The sequence below is a fragment of the Bombina bombina genome, chromosome 6 (assembly GCF_027579735.1).
Source record: "Bombina bombina isolate aBomBom1 chromosome 6, aBomBom1.pri, whole genome shotgun sequence".
Lineage (NCBI taxonomy): Eukaryota > Metazoa > Chordata > Amphibia > Anura > Bombinatoridae > Bombina > Bombina bombina.
Window position 1 is genome coordinate 569,825,780 of NC_069504.1, and position 20,854 is coordinate 569,846,633.

General features: G+C 41.4%; 1 protein-coding gene across 2 annotated transcripts in view; it reads left to right on the forward strand.

Moving 5' to 3' along the window:
* The window catches only part of LOC128663281 (uncharacterized), a 264,171-nt gene that overhangs the window by 187,157 nt on the left and 56,160 nt on the right, over positions 1-20,854 (forward strand). For both annotated transcript variants that reach the window (XM_053717535.1, XM_053717536.1), the window contains 2 exons: positions 19,235-19,315; positions 19,424-19,448. In XM_053717535.1, the coding sequence (XP_053573510.1) occupies positions 19,235-19,315; positions 19,424-19,448 (106 nt within the window). The remainder of the gene's footprint in view (positions 1-19,234; positions 19,316-19,423; positions 19,449-20,854) is intronic.

A 20,854-nucleotide genomic window follows, 5' to 3' on the forward strand; every position in this document is an offset into this window, starting at 1 on the left:
GTGTTGTCACATGAAAAGATATAATAAAATATTTACAAAAATGTGAGGGGAGTACTCACTTTTGTGTGCATATACATTAAAGTAGTAGTAGAAGAAATATTACAGCTATAACTTTTTGAACATAGTTGTGTGGGTTGGTACAATATGACTTGTGTGGAATTGCTGGATGCAGTGGGACTAGAACAGTGGACGATCACACTACTAGAACACAGTTAGAGAGATCACTTACACAGCTAACTGAGTGATATAGATTGAATATAAATGTTGTCAGACACAGTACGACTCATGTTGCTGCCTGAAGTTTTGGCACATTGTGGATTGTCACACTGCTAGGATACAGTCAGATAACTCAGTTACTCAAAGTACTAGGTAATAGTATATTAAAACTAGGAAATAAATAGGAAGTAAAATAGCAGTTTAGGAACTTGTTTTGTATTTTTGTGTTGCTTTCTGTAATGTTGACAGAGTTTATATATTACATATATAACTGAAAAATGCAGAGATGTAGAGTTGATTGGATTAGGTATAATCCTAGCACACCTTAATCTTAGCAATGTCTGGGAATACATCTGTACATTTTAACCCATTCAGAGCTGAACCATCCCTTCTGAAGAATTACAGGGCCCTGCGCCCTAGAGAATCGCCATACAAAATTTTAAAAAGTACACAAAAGCATGTTTAAAACATATCTTTTATGGTTCCACATTTAGGGGCCTATTTAAGAGTTTGATAATTTGGCCCCTTATAGCATCAGTTCATCTCAACCCCCTGAAAAATAAATATTCAATTAAAATATATAATTGAAAAGAATAAGATAATTGTTTTATTGTATTAGTTTGCAAAGTCTTGCAACATATGCAGAAAATTATCAAGCAGCGGATGCTGCTCCAGAGGCCTATCATTTTAATCTCGCCTGAATGGACGTTAACAAGCAGCGGTCATAACCTGTCCACTACCTTTTAGAAGGTGGATTGAAATCACCCCGATCTGATTATATAGCTATGATTGACAGCCCCTGCTAGCTGCCGATTGGCGCCAGTGAGCATGGGGCAGCATTAAACAAGAAATGCTTGTGCAATAAAAAAAATGCAGACAGCGTATGATGTCTGCATTTAGTGATATTAAGCGGACATGATTTGCTCTAGCAAATCATGTCCACTCGACAAATGATAAATCAACCCAAAAGTATTTAACTATAAAATCATGTATGCATATTGCTAAAAATAAAAATGAAAGATGCTTGCACCAAAAAAAGATTCTTTATTGATTTTCACAAAATGAGCATGCTACCTACAATGAGAAGTCTCCCCTGACTATATTCATTTTATTCGTTATAATAGCATTTCAGGCCTGCATCACTAAAACACTTAAGTGGTTATGGAGGATGATATCCATTTTTAGATTTCGTGATTTTTCTCTTTAATATTTTTAATTGTTTTCAATAAAGTTTGATATTTTTAAGATTACTACTGCTACAGTTTTCACTGTTTACTAATACAGGTAGCCCTCAGTTTACGCCTGGGTTAGGTTCCAGAAGGAATGGTTGTAAATCGAAACCGTTGTAAATTGAAACCCAGTTTATAATGTAATTCAATGGGAAGTGAGGGAGATAGGTTCCAGGCCCCTCTCAAAATTGTCATAAGTAACACCTAATACATTATTTTTAAAGCTTTGAAATGAAGACTTTAAATGCTAAACAGCATTATAAACCTAATAAAATAATCCCACAACACAGAATATATAATTAAACTAAGTTAAATAAACAAACATTTGCTAAATAGCATTATAAACCTAATACAATAATCACACAACACAGACTTCACTTGCATTTTTCTGCAAACAGTTGTTTCTATGCATTCCAATCTGGACTGATTTATAGACAGGAAGATCTTATTCATTTGAAATCTGCTCAATAGCACAGGTCTGGTTAAACTGATTAATTTCAGCTTGTTTTGCTGCAATACAAGCGGACAGCTCAACCTACTGGCTATTTTAATAAATGCACTGCTTCTCAATGCTTTTCAATAGCAGTCACATGACTGGAAAAAAAGGTTGTTATTCTGAAACGGTGTAAATTGAACCGTTGTAAAATGAGGGCCACCTGTATAGATTCAGAGATCATGACTTAAACAACAGTGGTGGTTCTACACTTTTAAAATTTGGGGGTGACAGGGAAAGATAACACAAAAAAAATAAATCCAAATTCCATAGTGCTGGGTAGACAATGACATTTCTTCATGGTAAAATAATACAAAATAAGGAGGGCACTGCTTTTAAGAGCTTATAGTCTATAGATTAAAGTTTGGGCAAGTGGCAGTGGTGCCAGTGGGGGAGTCAACATTTTCCACAAAGTATTTGATGTTTTCCTATTTCACTCACCATTTACCTCTTCTCTTGTCATTTGTTTCTGTTGATACCTTGAAAACTGACGCTACACACACATAATGCTTATTTACAGTCTGTCACACACAAATACACAAGAGAACAGTTTCTGACAGACCCACATACAAAAATATATGCTATCACACAAACGCACATACACACATGAACACACACATGAACACATGCATATGCATATACACACAAAAAGATACACAGGCGCACATAGTTTGTAGCACACATACATACAGGTATGCAAATAAACCTATGCTTTTCTCCTGATATCATCTAGAGATAAGCCAGTTATTGGTATGGGTTTGTATGTTCTAGTCATTTTTTAAAGTATCTTCCATTGGTTCCTCTCTTGTGTATACTGAAGAAAAGAACTGGTTTAGTACCTGAGCTTTCCCCCAGTCACTGTTAATCATGCTACCCTCCTTACATTTTAATGTGCCTGTATTCTCCTTAGATATTTTGCCATGTATATATTTTAGACATGTGCAATTAGTTTTGGCCGAATTTTGGCCAATTCGGAGATTCGAATGGATCTGAATTTCTGAATCGACACCATAACTAAAATCCTGAAAAAGTCAGAAAATTAATAGATCAGTTTCCGAATTTTTGGATCCATTCTTTATTTATATTCGGAATTTTTCATTGTTCTAATCTAAACCGCAGTTCCCTGAAATCACCTACACTAACTAAATCACTAAATAAAGCTATTAACCCCTAAACCACCATTTCCAGACATTGCCAACACTAACTAAACCTATTAATCCCTAAACCACATTTCCCAGACATTGTCAACACTAACTAAACCTATTAACCCCTAAACCACAGTTATTAACCCCTAAACCATGTTCCAAAACATTGCCAACACTAACTAAACCTATTAACCCCTAAATCGCAGTTCCCAAACATCGCCAATACTAACTAAAACACTAACTGCTAGATTTCGAGTTTTGTCGGTAAAGACTTGCATTGCTAACGAGCCTTTTTTTTCCAGCGCTCACTTTAAACAACGCTGGTATTACGAGTTTTCTGAATGGCTGCATTAGCCTCAGAAAAGTGAGCGTTGAGCAAATTTAGCTCCACATCTCACTCTAATACCAGTGTTGCTTACGGTAGCGGTAAGCTGGCTAAAACGTGCTCATGCACCATTTCCCCATAGGAAACAATCGGGCTAAGACGGCTGAAAAAAAACCTAACACCTACAAAAAAACTGCGTCCAGCTTCTAACGCAGCCCCATTGTTTCCTATGGGAAAATATAAAATATGTCTACACCTAACACCCTAACATGAACCCCGAGTCTAAACACCCCTAACCTTACACTTATTAACGCCAAATCTGCTGCCTCCAACATCGCCGACACCTGCATTATACTATTAACCCCTAATCTGCTGCTCCGGACACCGCCGCCATCTACGTTATACCTATGAACCCCTAATCTGCTGCCCCTAACATCGCCGACACCTACATTATATTTATTAACCCCTAATCTGCCGCCCCCAATGTCGCCTCCACCTACATATAATTATTAACCCCTAATCTGCTGCCCCCAACGTCGCTGCCACTATAACTAAATGTATTAACCCCTAAACCTAATTCTAACCCTAACCCTAACACCCCCTAACTTAAATATAATTTAAATAAATCTAAATAAAATTACTATAATTAAATAAATTAATCCTATTTAAAAATAAATACTTACCTATAAAATAAACCCTAATATAGCTACAATATAACTAATAGTTACATTATAGCTATTTTAGGATTTATTTTTATTTTACAGGCAACTTTGTATTTATTTTAACAAGGTAGAATAGTTATTAAATAGTTATTAACTATTTAATAGCTACCTAGCTAAAATAAATACAAAATTACCTGTAAAATAAATCCTAACCTAAGTTACAATTACACCTAACACTACTCTATAAATAAATAAATTAACTAAATTAAATTAAACTAATTACAATTAAATTAAATAAACTAAATTACGGAAAAAAAACCCAATAAATTACAGAAAATAAAAAAGAAATTACAATTTTTTTAAACTAATTACACCTAATCTAATCCCCTAATAAAATAAAAAAGCCCCCCAATTTTTTTTTTTAATAATGCAAATGCCCCATGTTTTTTTTCTTATTTCCATTAACACATTTTTATTTTCAGTCACATTGGCTTGGATTTGTTTATTTTACTTTTATAACCACGTGGTATGTGTTGATGTGTAAAATTATTTAACAAAGTTTATGTTGTTTAACAATATCCTTAAATCATTGAATTTTGCTTTTTTTTAAATGAAGTGTTGGTTGAACTCTTGTAACACTGGTTGTGGTAAGGGACTTCAAACATGACCATGTTATGATGACTGTTACCTAAATGTTCTTTTACTTCTATGTTTGATATTAATTCAGTGTAGTTAGATATCACTAAATGCTGTATAGCTTTTCTTCTAGTTGGCTCCTCTATTAATTGTGACATGAACTTATTATCTTTGAGTGCATTTAAAAATCTCTCTCTCTTAGCTAAATTGGTAGCTTAACTACCACAATTTATTTTGGGGTAGTTAAAATCTACTATAATAACAATACTGGTATTAGCAGCCTTTAATATTTGCAGTTGAGTTTACTCCATGTTACTAATATTAGGGGGCTTGAAGCATGTTCCTAATAACATTTTTTAGGATTTTCCCCCCACTCTTTATTTCAACCAACAGTGTCCCTATATTATCACCTGTACAATCATAAATATATCCCCTTTATTCTAGGTTTAAGGTCAGGTTTAATATAAACAAAAATGTCTACTCCCCTTTTATTACCTTTTATTATCCTTAGTAAATAAGGTATAGCCCTCTAAGTTAATTGCCAAGTCATGTTAATCATCCTACCAGGTTTCAGTTATTCTGATATCATACTCAATTTCTGCTGCCAGGAGCTCCAGCTCCTCAATTTACTTGTCATGCTTTTTGCATTTGCTTTCATACATTTATTTTTTATGTGCTTTTTGTTGCTACTTGGTGCTTTTCCTCCACACTTTATAATATGACATTTCCTAAGTGTACCCTTCCATCATCCAAGTTTTGAGATATTCCAAATGTATCATATTCAAAGACTAGTCTATCAGTTCTATTATGTTTGGACTGACCCTCCCCCTTTTGCTAGTTTAAAAGATTTTCTAAATGTGCTACTAACTTCTTCCCCAACACATCTGTACCCATGTCATTTAGGTGCAAGCCATCCTTACTATACAAATTGAACCCAACTGAAAAGTTAGCTCAGTGTTTAAAAAAGTAAAACCCCTAATTTTTACACCACCTTTTTAACCAGGAACTAACTGACCCTCATTCTGCCTTAATTGGTTAGCACATGGCACTGGTAATATCTCAGATAAAACTACCTTGGTGGTCCTTGCTTTAAGTTTGCTTCCTAACTCCCTGAAGTCATTTTTTAGTACACTCTATCTCCTGATGACTCTGTTGTAATGGGCTTCGGCTACCCCGACTAGGTAGCTCCGCCAAAAGGGTCCTTCCTGTATCTGGAACTTGTAGCTATAGAGCAGAGAGAAGTGATTATAGTAAGAGCCCATCCAAATAACCAGACAAAGACCAGTATTCAGGTGAAACACGAACAGATTTTATTGCCAAACACACTCACTTATATACACCCAGCTCATATTGATAAGGGTCTTAACTGACCCCCAGCTCTCCCGCCTCCGCCCCTCAAGACAGGCTGGCATCCCCCATAGTGTCCACAGTCCCATACAGTCCCTGTAATCCAAAAGGCGGTGGTTTCGGGGTGATCTCAAGGGAGCGACGGCTATTCCCAGGTACCAATATAGAACTCTGGGGCCCAAGGTGTCCCAGACCAAAAGCATCATGATCCGTTGCTGGGGCTCGAAGGTAAACTGGGTAAGGCAGGTGGAGTAGGAGTCTGTAGCGAGGTTCGATACTCCAAGTTCCCAAGGGATCTCCCTTCTGGTAATCACCCCACCTCTGGCCCTCCTTAGGGGGTACCAATCCTCAAAAGAGCAGAGCTCTGGGGCAAAGCACCCCTGGAGCAACATGGGGTATAGGTTAGCTGGTGTCCGGGGTGGTGGGGCCAGCCAGTAGATCCAGGAACCCGGCCAGCTGGAAAGGCGGTCAGCGATCAACTCTTTCATGAGGAGGTACAAACAGCAAAACAAGAAGCAGGAAGAGTTTGGGAGTGAGCCAGGTAGTAGAAGGGTGGGGGTAGCCTTGGCAGCCTGGTATCCATGACAGTGCTCCACCCCTGAAAAGTCTGGCAGACCCAGTTAGATCCACATACGGGTCGGCCTGGGGCTGTCCGGGAAGCTATTCCAACTCATTTTGATGGGAAAGTCCATCAGCATTCCCATTGCTCTTCCCTTGCCGGTATTAAATAGTGATGTTGAAAGACTGCAAGGCTAAGATCCATCGCAACAGGCTTCCATTATCCCCAGAGATTCTGTTGAGCCAGACCAGGGGATTGTGATCCGTTAGAATGGTGAAGGCCCTTCCATATAGATATAGTTGTAGTTTTTTATGGGCCTAAACCAGGGTCAGTCATTCTTTCTCCAACGCTGCATAGCCTGCTTCTCTGGGCAATAGCTTCCTACTGATATAGGCTACTAGGTGTTCATGGCCCTCCTCATTAGAGGTTCTAAGGCTTTAGAAGGCAGCCTCACACTCGAGGGACCACAGGACCTGTTGGGGAAACTGTTTTCTGGTCAGGTCGGTCAGGGGTTTGGTCAGGGCACTGTTGTTGGGGACAAACTTGCAGCGGTACCCTCCGGTCCATAGAAAAGCTAAGACCTGGGTCTTGGTTTTGGGGGTTGGCCAGTTCGTAACTGCCTCAATCTTGTCCGGTTCCGACTGCTGCTTCCTGCAGCCAACTCAGTGCCCAAGGTACTGGACCTCCGAGCTCCCTACCATACATTTGTCTGGCTTAAGAGTCAGACCTGCAGCCTTGATGTGGTCCAGAACGATGCCTAGGTGGACCAAATGGTATTCCCAGGTATCGCTGTAGACCACATTGTCGTCCAGGTATGCACAGGCATAATCCTGGAGGCCATTAAGGAGGGGATATAGCATCCTCTGGAAGGTCGCTGGAGCATTCTTCATCCCAAACGGCATGAACTTAAACTAGTATAGGCCGAATGGGGTGATGAATGCCGACTTCGGAATAGATTCCGGGTCCAGGGGGATTTGCCAGTACTCCTTGCAGAGGTCTAGGGTGGTCAGGAAGCTGCTTCAGGTGATGCCTTCTAGGAGCTCTTCTACCCAGGGCATAGGGTAGGCATTGGTGGTGGTTCTGTTGTTGAGTCTACGGTAGTCTATGCAGAACCGGGTGGTCCTGTCGCGTTTGGGTACCAGTACCACCGGGGATGCCCAGGGACTATTGGACAGCTCAATGATGCCTGTGTCCAGCATATTTTCCCTAACTGAGAGCTCGCTTCCATTGAGCAGCTAAAAATGGAGCTACCAAAGCAGTCGACTGCAAAAAATAATTTACTGCTCCATTTCAGTACCAAGTTTCCATTGAAAAGGTTTCCGCTTTGCGAGTGGTCGCTCTTTCGTGTAGGTGTAAGTTAGCGTTGCGTTAACGCTTCCACCCGATGCCGAATTTTTAAAACATTAATAGGTTACTATAGTAACCTGACCTTACACTACACTGGATCGCATATACGGCGCCGCATACAAGTTATTTTACCCATCGCTCGCTGTTAGAATAAAATCAAACACCTAACGCATGTGCGATATCTACCACTCAACCACAACCCTCCCACTGCAATATCTAATGTAATAACCCCTAATCCACCAAACCCCATACCGCAAAGTATCTATCAAAGTTATTAACTCCTAAACCTCCATCCAGCTATTTAAACTATTAACCTCTAATCCGCCAATAACCCACATCGCAATTAACCTAATAAATCTATTAACCCATAAACCGCCAAACCCCACAACGCAAATAACTAATTACTAAGCCCCCGAACATTAAACCCCTAAATTAACCCCATTACATAAATTAAAATAATTCTAAATTATAATTAAAATAAAAACCTAACATTACTTTAAAAATAAAAAGCTAACTTTAAGTTAAGCTAAAATTAAAGAAAATAAAAAAAAATCTAACATTACATAAAATAATAAACAAAATTATCAAAAATTAAAAAATTAAACCTAATCCCTATGAAAAAAAAGGACCCCCAAAAATTAAAACACCCCTAATCTAATACTAAACTACCAATAGCCCTTAAAAGGGCCTTTTGTAGAGCATTGCCCTATGTTAAACAACTCTTTTACCCTTAAAAAAACTAACGGCTAAATTAGGATTTTGTCGGTAAAGACCCGCGTAGCTAACGCTGCTTTTTTTCCCAACGCACCCTTCCAACAACGCTGGTATTTAGAGTTGTCTGAGGGGCTGCATTAGGCTCAAAAAAGGGTGTGTTGAGCCTAATGTAGCGCCACTTCAACCCTCAATACCAGCGTTGCTTACGGTAGCGGTAAGCTGGAAAAACGTGCTCGTGCACGATATCCCCATAGGAAACAATGGGGCATTTTGGGCTGAAAAAAAACCTAACACCTGCAAAAAAGCAGCGTTCAGCTCCTAACGCAGCCCCATTGTTTCCTATGGGGAAACACTCTCTAAGTCTGCACCTAACACCCTAACATGAACCCCGAGTCTAAACACCAATAACCTTACACTTATTAACCCCTAAACCTAAGTCTAACCCTAACCCTAACACCCCCCTAACATAAATATAATTTAAATGAAGCGAAATAATATTCCTAAAAATAACTAAATTAATCCTATTTAAAACTAAATACTTACCTATAAAATAAACCCTAATATAGCTACAATATAACTAATAATTACAATGTAGCTATTTTAGGATTTATATTTATTTTACAGGCAAATTTGTATTTATTTTAACTAGGTACAATAGCTATTAAATAGTTAATAACTATTTAATAGCTACCTAGTTAAAATAAGTACAAAATTACCTGTAAAATAAATACTAACCTAAGTTACAAATACACCTAACACTACACTATCAATAAATTAATTAAATAAATTACCTACAATTAGCTAAAATAAAATACAATAAAATAAAATATTCTATAATACAAAAAACAAACACTAAATTACAAAAAATAAAAAAGAATTACAAGTTTAAACTAATTACACCTAATCTAAGACCCCTAATAAAATAAAAAAAGCCTACCCTATTCTAAACTACCAAAGTAATCAGCTCTTTTACCAGCCCTTAAAAGGGCTTTTTGCGGGGCATTGCCCCAAAGTAATTAGCTCTTTTACCTGAAAATAAAAATACAATACCCCCCCAACATTACAACCCACCACCCACATACCCCTACTCTAACCCACCCAAACCCCCCTTAAAAAACCTATCGCTAACCCCCTGAAGATCTCCCTACCTTGAGTCGTCTTCACCCAGCCGAGCCGAATTCTTCATCCGAGGTGCGCAGAGGAGGTCCTTGATCCGGTAGAAGTCTTCATCCAAGCGGCAAAGAAGAGGTCCTCCATCCGGTAGAAGTGTTCATCCAGGCGGCGTCTTCAATCTTCATCCATCCGGAGCGGAGCCATCTTCAACGGAGCTGACGCGGAGTCATCCTCTTCAACCGACGACTTCCAGACGAATGAAGGTTCCTTTAAGGGACGTCATCCAAGATGGCGTCCCTTCAATTCCGATTGGCTGATAGAATTCTATCAGCCAATCGGAATTAAGGTAGAAAAAATCTGATTGGCTGATGCAAACAGCCAATCAGATTGAAGTTCAATCTGATTGGCTGATCCAATCAGCCAATCGTATTGAACTCACAATCTACTGGCTGATCGGAACAGCCAATAGAATGTGAGTTCAATACGATTGGCTGATTGGATCAGCCAATCAGATTGAACTTCAATCTGATTGGCTGTTTGCATCAGCCAATCAGATTTTTTCTACCTTAATTCCGATTGGCTGATAGAATTCTATCAGCCAATCGGAATTGAAGGGACGCCATATTGGATGACGTCCCTTAAAGGAACCTTCATTTGTTGGGAAGCCATCGGTTGAAGTGGATGGCTCAGCGTCGGCTACGTTGAAGATGGCTCCGCTCCACTCCGGATGGATGAAGATTGAAGACGCAGCCTGGATGAACACTTCTACCGAATGGAGGACCTCTTCTTTGCCGCTTGGATGAAGACTTCTACCGGATCAAGGACCTCCTCTGCGCACCTTGGATGAAGAATTCGGCTCGGCTGGGTGAAGACGACTCAAGGTAGGGAGACCTTCAGGGGGTTAGCGATAGGTTTTTTAAGGGGGGTTTCGGTGGGTTAGAGTAGGGGTATGTGGATGGTGGGTTGTAATGTTGGGGGGGTATTGTATTTTTATTTTCAGGTAAAAGAGCTGATTACTTTGGGGCAATGCCCCACAAAAAGCCCTTTTAAGGGCTGGTAAAAGAGCTGATTACTTTGGTAGTTTAGAATAGGGTAGGGAATTTTTTATTTTGGGGGGCTTTTTTATTTTATTAGGGGGCTTAGATTAGGTGTAATTAGTTTAAACTTCTTGTAATTCCTTTTTACTTTTTGTAATTTAGTAAGGGGTTTTTTGTATTATAGAATATTTTATTTTATTGTATTTTATTTTAGGTAATTGTATGTAATTTATTTAATTAATTTATTGATAGTGTAATGTTAGGTATATTTGTAACTTAGGTTAGGATTTATTTTACAGGTAATTTTGTACTTATTTTAACTAGGTAGCTATTAAATAGTTATTAACTATTTAATAGCTATTGTACATAGTTAAAATAAATACATATTTGCCTGTAAAATAAATATAAATCCTAAAATAGCTACAATGTAATTATTAGTTATATTGTAGCTATATTAGGGTTTATTTTATAGGTAAGTATTTAGATTTAAATAGGATTAATTTAGTTATTTTAAGGAATATTATTTCGTTAGGGTTAGACTTAGGTTTAGGGGTTAATAAATTTATTATAGTAGCGGCGACGTTGCAGGCTGGAGATTAGGGGTTAATAATTGTAGGTAGGTGGCGGTGATGTTAGGGAGGGCAGATTAGGGGTTAATACTATTTATTCTAGTGTTTGTGAGGTGGGAGTGCGGCAGTTTAGGGGTTAATACATTTATTATAGTGGCAGCGAGCTCCAGTTGGCAGATTAGGGGTTAATAAGTGTAGGTAAGGTAGCGGCGACTTGGGGGGGGCAGATTAGGAGTTAATAAATATAATATAGGGGTCGGCGATGTTAGGGGCAGCAGATAAGGGGTTCATAGGTATAATGTAGGTGGCGGCGGTGTCCGGTCGGCAGATTAGGGGTTAAAAAATTTTATTATAGTGGCGGCGATGTGGGGGTGGCTCGGTTTAGGGGTACATAGGTAGTTTATGGGTGTTAGTGTACTTTATAGCACAGTAGTTAAGAGCTTTATAAACCGGCGTTAGCCCATAAAGCTCTTAACTACTGACTTTTTTTGGCGGTAGGAGTCTTGTCGGTAGAGGGTCTACCGCTCACTTCTCCCAAGACTCCAAATACCGGCGTTAGGCAGATCCCATTGAAAAGATAGGAAACGCAATTGGTGTAAGGGGATCTGCGGTAGCCTGGAATCGCGGTATGGAAGTGAGCGTAAGACCCTTTCCTGCCTGACTCTAAATACCAGCAGGCGGCTAAAAGCAGCGTTAGGACCCCTTAAACGCCAAACTCTAAATCTAGGTGTAAGTTCCCCTAACAGTCAAACCCCCCACCCACCAAACTCCCCAAAATAAAAAAAATAAAAAAAATCCTAAACTACCCATTGCCCCATAAGGGGCATTTGTATGGGCAATGCCCTTTAAAGGGCATTCAGCACTTTTACTGCCCTTAAAAGGGCATTCAGTTCTTTTACACCTCCCAAATCCCTAATTTAAAAAATTACCCCCAAAAGAATAAAAAAAAAGCCTAACTCTAACCCCCAGATAGGTACTCATGGTTCCTGAAGTCTGACGGGGAAGTCTTCTTCCATGCGGCGACCTCTTCTATCTTCATCCAGGAACACGGAACTGAAGACTGGCGACCGCAGAACTGAAGACCGGCGACCGCCGAGCCATGGAGCATGGAGGATCCTCTGCGTATGATCGCTGCCGTACACTGAATAATTAATTCAAGGTATGCTATTAAATATGGCGTCCCTTTCATTCCTATTGGCTGATTTGATTCTTCAAATTCAAATCAGCCAATAGGATGAGAGCTAGTGAAATCCTATTGGCTGTTCAATAGTAAAAGAGGACAGTAAACGAGCTGAATGCCCTTTTAAGGGCAATGCACATACAAGGGGCAATAGGGAGTTTAGGATTTTTTAGTGTTAGTTTTTTTTTATTTTGAGGGGTTTGGTGAGTGGGGGGTTTTACTGTTAGGGGGAACTTAGTTTTTTTAAAGGTAAAAAAGCTGTTTAACTTAGGGCAATGTCCTACAAAAGGCCCTTTTAAGAGCTATTGGTAGTTTAGTATTAGATTAGGGGGTGTTTTTATTTGGGGGGGGGCTTTTTTATTTTCATAGGGATTAGGTTTAATTTTTTTAGTTTTGATAATTTTGTTTATTATTTAATGTAATTTTAGACTACTTTATTTTCTGTAATTTTAGATTAATTTAAACTTAGTATTTTTTATTTTTAAAGTAATGTTAGGTTTTTAATTTTTATTGTAATTTAGGATTATTTTAATTTATGTAATGGGGTTAATTTAGGGGCTATTAGGTTAGGGGGCTTAGTGATTAGTTATTTGCATTGTGGGGTTTGGTGGTATAGGGGTTTATAGATTTATTAGGTTAATTGCGATGTGGGTTAATGGCGGATTAGGGGTTAATAGTTTAAATAGATACTTTGCGATGTGGGAGCTTTGCGGATTAGGGGTTAATAGATATAATAGTTTGCGTTGTGGGGGCATTGCCGATTAGGGGTTAATAGTTTAAATAGCTAGTTTGCGTTGTGGGGCATTGACGATTAGGGGTTAATAGTTTAAACAGCTAGTTTGCGTTGTGGGGCATGGCGGTTTAGAGGTTAATACATTTATTATAAGTTGTGATGTGGGGAGGATGGCGGATAGAGGAGTTTTGACGTGTCAGGTTAGATTTCAATGGGAAAAGGTCTCAAAGAGCACCTTTTTCCTGTTTTACACCTAGTTGAGCTGGGTGTAATTTTTGTTAATGTATCGGCAGCCTCCCAAAGTGTAGTAACGGCTTGCGTGGGCATTGGAAACCGGGTATAATTTAAAGATTAGCGGCTTCCTATACTTTGTCCGGTTGCCAAAATTGGGTTATATCGGGCCGTTGGAAGCAGTTGATAAACAATATTGCTTCCAATAGCATATTTATCAATTTGCGATTGCACGCAAATGGAATTACGGCTCAATGGAAGCAAGCTCTGATTCAGGGACCCGGTACACCGGGGTCTCCACTCGATGCACCGCTACAGAGGTGTACCCAGGGTCAGTGGAGAACATGTCTCGTCGGCTCTCTAGTACCTGTCTGATTTACTCCCTCTGCCTAGTCCCCAGCCTCTCGTCTAACTTTATGTCCACTATGCCTGTGGGCACCCTATTCCACCCGGGTAGCTCCGACATGGGGAGACTTTCTGAGTCCTCCATAGCCAGAGCACATATTGCGGCTACTTCCTCTGGCCTCTCCTGCTATGCCTTCAGCATGTTCACATGACAGGTCCGGCAGACCTGGTCATCTGATCATTTTTGCTACCAGGTAGGTTGTGTCACACAGCTGCTCTACTACTCAATAGGGTCCCTGGCAGGAAGCCTGTAGCTTGTCCGTCTTGACAGGCTTCAGGGCCAGGACCTTTTGCCCATGTCTAAGGTACGGTTACGAGTATTCCTGTCGAACCACCGCTTCTGCATACCTTGGGCGACCTGAAGGTTCTCTCGCACCATATTGGCGAGGTCCTTCAGTCTGTCCCTGAACTCCAGGATGTACCCCACAATCCCCTTCCTCCCCAACTGATCCTTCCCAGTGGGCTCTAAGTAGGTCTAGGCCCCCCTCACCCTCCGGCCATATAATAACTCAAAGGGGGAGAACCCAGTGGATTCATGCAAACATGAGGTGTGGCAGGTATCTTTCCCAATCCTTGTGAGAGGCAGAGAATATCCTAAGCAGCTGCTTCAGGGTCCTGTTAAAGCTCTCGCACAACTCATTAGTTTGGGGGTGGTATGGAGAGCTTGGCAGGGGTCTTATCCTGCAAAGCCTCCATAGCTGCTGGGTGAGCTCAGAAGTGAACTGGGTTCCTTTGTCTGAGATCACTTACCGGGGAAAACCCACCCTGGAAAATATCTGGAGCAGCGCATCGGCTACTGTCTCTGCCTGGATATTGGCCAGGGGGATTGCCTCCGGGTATCGGGTGGCATAATCTACCACTGTCAGTATATATTTTTTCCTTGAGGGGCTGTCAACAGCTACTCTGCTGAAGGGTTCATTAATGATGGGGGGGGATGCAGGGAGGCTTTAGAGTGGTCCCCTGTCTTGCTTACTCTCTGGCAAACCTCACAGGTCCGGCAGTATTATCTAACATCCCCTGTAACCCCTGGCCAGAAGAAGGTCAGAGTCAGTCCGTGACAGGTCCTAGTGATTCCTAGATGTCCTGCCAGGGAAATGTTGTACCCTATACGCAGCAGGTCATACCGATACTTTTGTGGTACCACCAGCTGGTGCTTGGGCAACTGCCTGCCTCCCCACTTCTCGGTAACTCTGTATAGGAGCCCTCCCTCCTATTCAAAATGGTCCCCACCTATGCCCCCTGGGTTGGTCCCTGCCCAGGCATGGTAGGGAGCTAAGGTCGGGTCTTTCAATGTCTCCTAGGCAAAGTCGGTGGGAGATGCCCAGGAGAAATGGTCAGCAGTCAGGGTAGGAGTCAGGGCTTAGTGGCTTACCTGGGTCCCCAGATCATGTGCGGTGGTCTGACATCCAGCTTGCTGACGGGTGGTAACTGGGCAAGCATCAGTGGGGCTATCCCATATAAAGGGGGAGGCAAGGTGCCCCAGGTCATTTCCCAGCAAGACCTCTGCTGGTAAATGGTTCATGACCCCTACTTCCACAGCACGGGAGCTGGCACCCCAATCCAGGTGGACCTGTGCTGAAGGGATCCAGAGCACCTTACACCCAACCACTTGAACTGTAATGGACTTCCATGCCCGGTCCGAATTGGTGACCATGTGTGACTAGACAAGGATGACAGTGGCTCCGCTGTCCCCCAGTCCTTGGGCCTGCTGGCCGTTGATCCATACCACCTGGCAGTGGTGCAGGCGGTTATCTCCTGTTGCTGCTTGTTCGGGGTCCACCTCATGTAGGACCCCAAATTCTTCCTCTTTCCAAGCAGAGTAGTCAGCAGAGCTCTCTGCCTCCAAGCAGTGAGCAGAGGCCCTGGAGCCTCCAGCCGGTGCTCTTGTCCATTGAGCCGGGGGTGGGTTGCTCGGGCAGTTGGACCGAACATGGCTCACTTGGTCCCACTTGCAACATCTGATCGTTGCCTTCCATGGTGGGCAGGGCCTGCAGGAGCGGGGGGTGCCTGCTGGGTCTGGGGGTACTGGGGAGCCACCGGTGGGTGGGTGGAAGCGGCAGTGGAACGAATCACTGGGTGAGGCTCAGGTCATACCTGACGCTGGGCATCCAAGAACTGATTGGCCCAGACAGCAGCTTGGTCGACTGTCTCGGGCTTCCAATCCCTGACCCATTCTCGTACCTCCGGCGTGGAGTGATCATAGAAGTGCTCGAGAAGAATGAGTTGGGTGGCTTCAGCCAGGGTGGTTACTTGGCAGCCTGTGAACCAATAGTCCAAGGAGCGGGTTAACTGGTGTGCCCACTCCGTGAAAGGCTGCCCCTCATGTTTCCTTAGCCCTCGCAACTTCAGCCAGTGAGCCTCCAGCATGATAGCATATCTGGTTAGGATGCGCTCCTTCACCCGGTCATAGTTCCACCTGTCATCCGAGGGGATAGTTTCTAAAGCATCTAAGGGCCTTCCTGATAGCTTCCCGATCATGAGGGTGACTCCGTCAGCACTGGCAACACCCTGCAGTTCACACTGCGTCTCAAACACTTGGAGGTATCTGTCAATCTCCTTGTCCCCATCTTTAAAGGCCCAGAAAGCCTTGTGTGGTAGCTTGTTTGGTGGGAGAGGAGGCTCCATAGTGAATGACACTGCTCCCCCCATAGACTTCTGGACCTTCAACATTCAGAGGCATGTGGCGTAGGCGATTATATGAGTGATAACCTTCTCTGGTGGGGTGGTCCCATAGAGGGCCAGTTGCCACTGGATCTCCTTCTGGATCTCGGACATGGCTATTCCCCCTGTTGATGCCTCACTGGGCCGGTCGCTGCTCCAACTGCTGCCGGGCTCACTAGCCAGCTCGATGGCTTGATCACCTTACATTAACTCGGTGATGATCGCTGTCTTTGACTTGTTGCTGGTGACTTGCCCATGAGCTTCCAACAAGTCTTCCATCAAGTCTTGAGCTCAGAGTACTGCTGCTCCATCCGAAGAGGACTTAGTTGGTGGTTTGGATGTCACAGGTAGACAGAAGCATCCCACTGCTGCCAACCATTTGTGATGGACTTCGGCTACCCCGACTGGGTAGTTCCGCCAAGTGGGTCCTTCCTGTTCCTAGAACTTGTAGCTATAGAGTGGAGAGAAGTGATTATAGCAAGACACCACCCAAATAACCAGACAAGACCAGTATTCAGGTGAAACATGAACAGACTTTATTGTAAAACACAGTCACTTATATACACCCAGCTCATTTTGATAAGGGTCCCAGATCACCGCCATTCTCACCCCTCCAGACAGACTGACACCACCTAAAGTATCCATAGCCCCATACAGTCCCTGTTATCCAAAAAACGTGGTTTTGGGGTGATCCCGAGGGAGCGGCAGCTATTCCCGGGTAGCAATGGAGAGCTCCGGGGCCCAAGGTGTCCCAGTCCAAAAAGCGACATAATCTGTCACTGGGGCCTGGAGCAGCAGTGGATCAAACGTACACTGGGCAAGCCAGGTGGAGTAGGGGTCTGTAGGGGGTCCAAAAGCCCAAGTTCCCAAGGGAGTTCCCTTCAGGCAATCACCCCACCTCTGGCTCTCCCTAGGGGGTAACAATTCCCAAGAGAGTGGAGCTCTGGGGCAAAGGGCAGATGGAGCTACCTGCGGTATAGGTTAGCGGGTGTCTGGGGTGGTGCGGCCAGACTGTAGTTCCACCAGGAGCCCAACCAGCCAGAAAGGGGTTAGGTGATCAGCGATCAGCTCTTCCGTGAGGAGGTACAAACAGCAAAGCAAGAAACTGGAAGAGCTTGAGTGATCCCGTAAGCCATGAAAAGGCCAAAACTGGTGTAAAAAGGAAAGAGCCAGGTAGGGGGGGGGTAGCCTTGGCAGCCTGGTATCCGTGACATCTGTCATTAATGCCAATATTTACCATCACTTCTGGATCAGACCCAGATTTATCTAACAATGTATCAATACACTCCACAATATTCCTAACACATGGCCCTGGAAGTCAGCAAACTGTTATATTTAAGGGATCTTGATGAAAAATTACCCTATCAACCTACCTTCATAATACAGTCTCCTATAACTAACATCTGTCTTTGGCCTAGACTTGTGTACCCCTCTTTTGCAGCTTGAGGATTGTTCACTGGATTGTTAGAAAGAACAGCCCTCTATGACATAACCACACCTGGCTCAATATCCCCCAAATCTTCACTCAATCTGGCAAATCTTTTGGAGTGTGCCAACTCAGAACTGGTCTGTCTCTTTCGCTTACTCCTGCTTCACTTCTTACTGTGACCCAACTACTTTAGCTTCTCTGAATCAATTCCATCCCCATTGATAGAACCATGAACAACCTGTACAGTCATATCCATATCTCTTTCAAGTGCTTGAATATAAACCAGTGTTACAATTTGTTTCTCCAAAATTTTAAAACAAGCTACTGAAGAAATAATATGCTCACACTTGCCACAGACAAATGATCCCTGAAGTGGCTGCTCCAAAGATGCAAACATATCAAAAGTTGTGCACTGAATTTGATTCTCACACATACTTATAAAGGTTCCATTTATAAATGTAAAATGTTTATATTTACTTTTGCTTGCTCTAATCCTTTAGTTGCTCTAACTCCCTTATTGCTCAAACTCAACTTATAACTGAAAAACTTACTTGATGCTGAGAAACAGACTTCAGAAAGCTTTCTCAAAGTAAAATGGCTTAATACCTATTGTTATTAATACCTGTTCTATGTAAATTAAAATAAGCAATTTTCCTTTTATCCATGTTTAAAGGGACAGTCTAGTCAAAAATAAAGTTTCATGATTCCAATAGGGCATGTAATTTTAAACAAATTTCCACTTTTCTTTTATCATCAATTTTGCTTTGTTCTCTTGATATTCTTAGTTGAAAGCTAAACCTAGGTAGGCACATATGCTAATTTCTTAGCCCCTGAAGACCGCCTCTTATCTGAATGCATTTTGACAGTTTTTCAAAACAAGAGGGCGTTAGTTCACATGTGCCATATAGATAAAATTGTGCTTACACCCGTGGAGTTACTTAGGAGTCAGCACTGATTGGCTAAAATGCATGTCTGTCAAAAGAACTGAAATAAGGGGGCAGTCTGCAGAGGCTTAGATACAAGGTAATCACAGAGGTAAAAGTGTTATAATATAACCACGTTGGTTAGGCAATACTGGGGAATGGGTAATAAAGCGATTATCTATCTTTTTAAACAATAACAATTCTGGTGTAGACTGTTCCTTTAATGTATATCAGTGAATGACGTTAACAGATTAAATCTTGCAATCATCTTGTTTTACAGACTTGTATATTATCCTTGGAACTGTGGGAGGAGTCTTCATTGGTATAATGTTTTTGGTGGTGTACTTTGTCTGTGTTAAAGGTGAGCTGATAAAAAAAGAGTAATCAAAAATAATAAAAACAAAACAAAAACAAGACAATATTGTTTCAGGAAATGTAGAATTCTTATACATATGTTAACTCTTTCTAGGAAAAAAGAAGGGAAAAAAATATAGGTAATGTATCCATGTATATATGTGTTTATCTCTTTGATTTGATATGTATTATTGTACTTGAGTAGTTTGATTATTACATTAAAGGGACATTAAACACTTTGAGATGGCAATAATAAAATGATAAATAAAATATATATAAAAAAGTCTGCAATATACTTTCATTGTTTATTTTGTCCCCTTTTCCTGCAATTCCATTCTGAAATTGTGAGCTTTTTAGTCCCTGTTAGAAATGGAAGTGCAGAACTTTGTTATATTCCACACAGCTATTGGCTGCACACTCTAGTGGCCTGTTTATAACTGTCCCTAATTGGCTACAGTAGAGAAGGTAACCTTAGTTACAACATGACAACTCTAAATGTTTTATAGGCACTAAAACTTTACACTTATTTTGGCAACATTTAAACAGCTAATGAAACTTTAAAAATTACATCTACATGTTATTCACAGACTAATGGTTTCTTTGAATGCATCATTCTATATAGCATTTATGTAGTGTTTAATGTCCCTTTAACTAATACTAATTTGATAAGAGATGAAAGGGACATTAAACTGCAACTACAGTAGCAGGGTTACTACTAATCATGCTATTATTTTTCATTCTGTGCCTGCATCTCTCTTTAAAGTTGTTTTCTTATTTTAACTCATTACAGAATGCAGCTGGTAAAGCTCTGCATTTTATACTGGAGGCCACCATCTTGTAGCACGTGTATTGCTGTATCCTATGACAGAAGCAGTGCACTCTTGCAGATCTGTGATGTTACTGACTTTTTCACAGCTGTACTTTGCATATCAGCGTGAAACGCTAGGATTTACATTTGGAACAAATAAAGGGGACTTTCAGTTATGAAGTATAAAATACTTCTTGCTGAAAGCTCCTTTAATTGATTGCAGTGTTTGCCGCACTGAGCTGCTCAGGCAGCCCACAGCAGAACGCTATTTGGCTGAGAGGTGACGTTTCCACCTCTTAGCCAATAGCCATGCGGGATATCTGGTGCCAGACGACGCCAAGCCGGATTTCCCGCATTGCTATTGCCTGAGAGGTGGAAACGTCACCTATCAGCCAAATAGCATTCTGCCATGGGCAGCCTGAGCAGCTTAGTGCGGCGAATGACTGAAAGTCCCCTTTATTTGTTCCAATGGTAAATCCTAGCTTTTCACAAACACTAGGATTTACTATCACTTTAAGGTCACATAATAGATAGTGCTGAAGTGATACAGTCTTGTAGTTTTCTGCACAGTTTAAAAGTTACGCAACAAAAATAAGCTCCAAGATGGCGGTACCCAGTGTGAAGATGCAGAGCTTAACTAACTGATAATTGTAAAGTTTGAAAATAAGAAAACGACTTTGAAGACAGCTGCAGGCAAAGGAGGGAAACAATGGCATTGTGAGTAGTAACCATGTTACT